The sequence below is a fragment of the Primulina huaijiensis genome, chromosome 10 (genome assembly GCF_012295235.1).
Source record: "Primulina huaijiensis isolate GDHJ02 chromosome 10, ASM1229523v2, whole genome shotgun sequence".
In the NCBI taxonomy this organism is placed as follows: Eukaryota; Viridiplantae; Streptophyta; class Magnoliopsida; order Lamiales; family Gesneriaceae; genus Primulina; species Primulina huaijiensis.
In genome coordinates this window covers 16,770,432-16,773,497 of record NC_133315.1, presented here as the reverse complement: position 1 = coordinate 16,773,497, position 3,066 = coordinate 16,770,432, and the positions used below count along the sequence as shown (strand labels likewise).

Here is a 3,066-nt window from a genome sequence, read left to right as displayed (position 1 = left end):
GGATCATCCATGAAAAAGTATTACTTTTTATGCTAAGGGTATTAATTTTTATTGTGAATATGGGTAGGGTTGACCCGTCTCACAGATTAAGATCCGTGAGACGGTCCACTCTCGAATATTACCCTCGTTATAAATCCAATATAATTACAAAGGGGTCAAATTTGTTTTTCATGCTTCAATGCATTTATAAATCGTAGTAAGTATCTTATGAGACAGTCTCACAAATTTTTATCTGTGAGACGGGTCAACCTTACCGATATTGACAATAAAAAGTAATATTCTTAGCATAAAATGAAAAACTTTTTCATGAATGACTCAAATAAGATATTCGACCCACGAAATTGATCCGTGATACCGTCTCACAAGAGTTTTTATGGATACATTTTTATTGATTGATACAATATATTTCAAATCATAACAAAAATGATCACGTAAAATTCGTCCATATAATTATTTTCCAAAATCTAAATAACTCTGTCCAAACTGACACTTTCAATCAAAATATCTTTATATATTTTATTTAGGAAAAAAGTTTAATTCACAAAAAAAAGTTTTTCGTATTATTATGATTTTTAATTCGAAAGTACGGGAAAACCAAAAGACGTTTTATTTTAAAATCAATAATGCCAATGTATATAGACCGCAATTATTCAAGCGTCAGACACTAAATATTTGTTTTTCCATTAACGTTATTTCCACTTATTTTATCGCTTAATTAATTAAAACTGTATCATTTTAAGGTTGTCCCGTCCTTTTATCCACGCATTTATTTAATTTTCACTGAAATGTTATTATTATTATTATTATTATTATTATTATTATTGTAACAATAACAACAAGACAGACGAATTCAGTTTTTGGTTCCCTATTATTACAATAATAATCCAAACCCTATATTATATATAGCGCAGCGGGGCGGAAGTCGTTTAAGTATTTCGAGTTTGGGCTGCCTGCATGCAATTTAAGACTCTTTCGTTCATTAAATCTATCTTTTCTTATTTCACGTGAAACTCAATGTAATTATTGTTTATAAAAAAAAATATTTGTTCATTTCGTCCCAAATTTTATTGACGTCGAGACTACTTCTTCGGCATAAATTCCGATATTATAAAATTCTATTTATTATTGAAGACTTGGAACTTTTAAGAGGTAATAATCTTGGTAGCAACAAATCAAGTAGCATCGATAATCGAAATGTTTTTGCATCAACTTGGGTCGGGAACATGATGTGGCCAGACATAAAAGAGACAACACTATTGATCAAATGATTGTTTAGAATGTTCTAACCTTAATATTTGATTATTTTTTAATATTATATAGTTTATCAGTACATATATTGATAGGATTTTAAGCTCACCAATATAATGGAAGATAGATCACAAATTCTATTATTAGATCTCTATGGAATATACATATACTAAGCAATGGCTACCATTACTCGCATGTTTGGTTGGGCGAAAGTTGAAACACATAAAATTGAAAACGTTTGAAAACTTGGAATATTGTCAAAAGCATAAACCAAACATTACGACGACGAGAAAAAAATATTTCATTTCATTTCATTTCAAAACACCACCCGGTGTGGAAATAGCGAGATCTGGCAAACTGAAACAATCCCCACCACCATACCCACTTTCTCCATTCTCAAGCTGCCAGGTATGTTCCGACAAGTTCGCCGTCCCGCCGCCGTTGGTCGGAGCAGGAAAGGGCCAGACAGCCCTCCCGAGCCCGAAACCCACCTCATCGAGCCCGAGACCGAATCCACCCAACGCCAAAAGCCCCGACGTCCCTTGAGTATTGAGCAGCGAGGTATAACTCCCACACATGTTCAACCCAGCCTTGGCATCACCAGGAAAAGGTAACGGCCCGCCGTGATCAGCGGAAAGGGGGACCAAGAACTGAGAACCCACGGCGGGAAGGTGGCGGAACTCATGATGGGACGACGAAAACGACGAAATGGCTCCTGAGTTTGAAGAAGATACGGCACTGGTGGTGCGAGACCGTTTGGCATTCTTCCGGCTTCCTCCACCGACGGGTATGTCGCGGAGGGTTCCCCCGTGAGTCCAGTAGCGTCGGCACGACTTGCAGAAATGTCGAGGCTGGGAGAAGTTGTAGTTGTTGTAGTAGCAAAACTTGGTGTTGATAGAGTCGCAGCGCGGGCAAGGCAGATGCTCCGGCTCAGGCGGCGGCGCGCCGATATGGGCAGCCTTGGTTGCCTTCCTCTCCACAGTATCACTCGCCATGGGTAAAAATGGATAGTGAAAAAATGGTGGTAGCTTCGGGGGTTTTATTGGTGTAATGTACGGGGAGAAGAAGAGATTCTGTCTGGGATTTTACTGAAACGGTGTGTTCTGAAATATTCTGAGAATTGCGAGCAGCTTTTGCAGAGTGAGAGAGGAGAATGCGTATTAGAAAATGTTGAGTCGGCCGGGAACAGGCTTTGTATGGGTCGGCTCCTAAACGGGGGCTGTTGTTGGGGGGCTATAAGTATGTACAAGCGTGAATGAATAATACTCTCGCCTTTTTAAAGTGCTCAGACATTATTGCCATTATTGTCCATTTCTTCCATCTTTTGATTTTCAAACAGTTTTTGGTTTTGGTTCTTTGTTAACTTATTTCATTCTTCCATTAATTTGAAGTCTATTTATTATAGATTGTATCTTGAGGAATACTTGGTATTTGGGTTTTTATGATCTAATATATCTGACATTATGGAATGTATGAATATCGGGAACACGATTCTTACACTGATTAGATTTTTAGATTTGTGGTAAAAAATTTATTACGAGTGATCCAATGAAATGATCTTTCCTCGCATTTAAACTATAAGTTTCTCCGTTTCTCATATTTTTTTAAAAAATCAACTATTAGATGTTTGATTAGGAAGAGTAATTTTCCCGACGGTTAATATTGAGACTTCGATCTAATTCAACTTTAAAAGTAAACTCAAAAAAAAAATTGTCCAAGTTCATATATACAACTCCCAATGATTTAGTCTAGCTGATTCGGGACATCTAACACACAACTTGTACGTCCAGGAAAGAACAACCGGATGGTGAAATTTAC

At 37.1% G+C, this 3,066-nt stretch overlaps 1 protein-coding gene across 1 annotated transcript; it reads right to left on the bottom strand.

Annotated features, from left to right (window-relative positions):
• Positions 1-1,478: 1,478 nt before the first annotated feature.
• On the bottom strand, positions 1,479-2,579 carry LOC140986742 (dof zinc finger protein DOF3.4-like). The gene has a single exon (XM_073455076.1). It carries the CDS (start codon positions 2,241-2,243, stop codon positions 1,560-1,562), a length of 684 nt encoding a protein of 227 aa, XP_073311177.1. The 5' UTR covers positions 2,244-2,579; the 3' UTR covers positions 1,479-1,559.
• Positions 2,580-3,066: the final 487 nt, after the last annotated feature.

Bases quoted from the DNA above. Each gene is read 5' to 3' on its own strand.
- LOC140986742 (XM_073455076.1), bottom strand. From the start codon at position 2,243: ATGGCGAGTGATACTGTGGAGAGGAAGGCAACCAAGGCTGCCCATATC.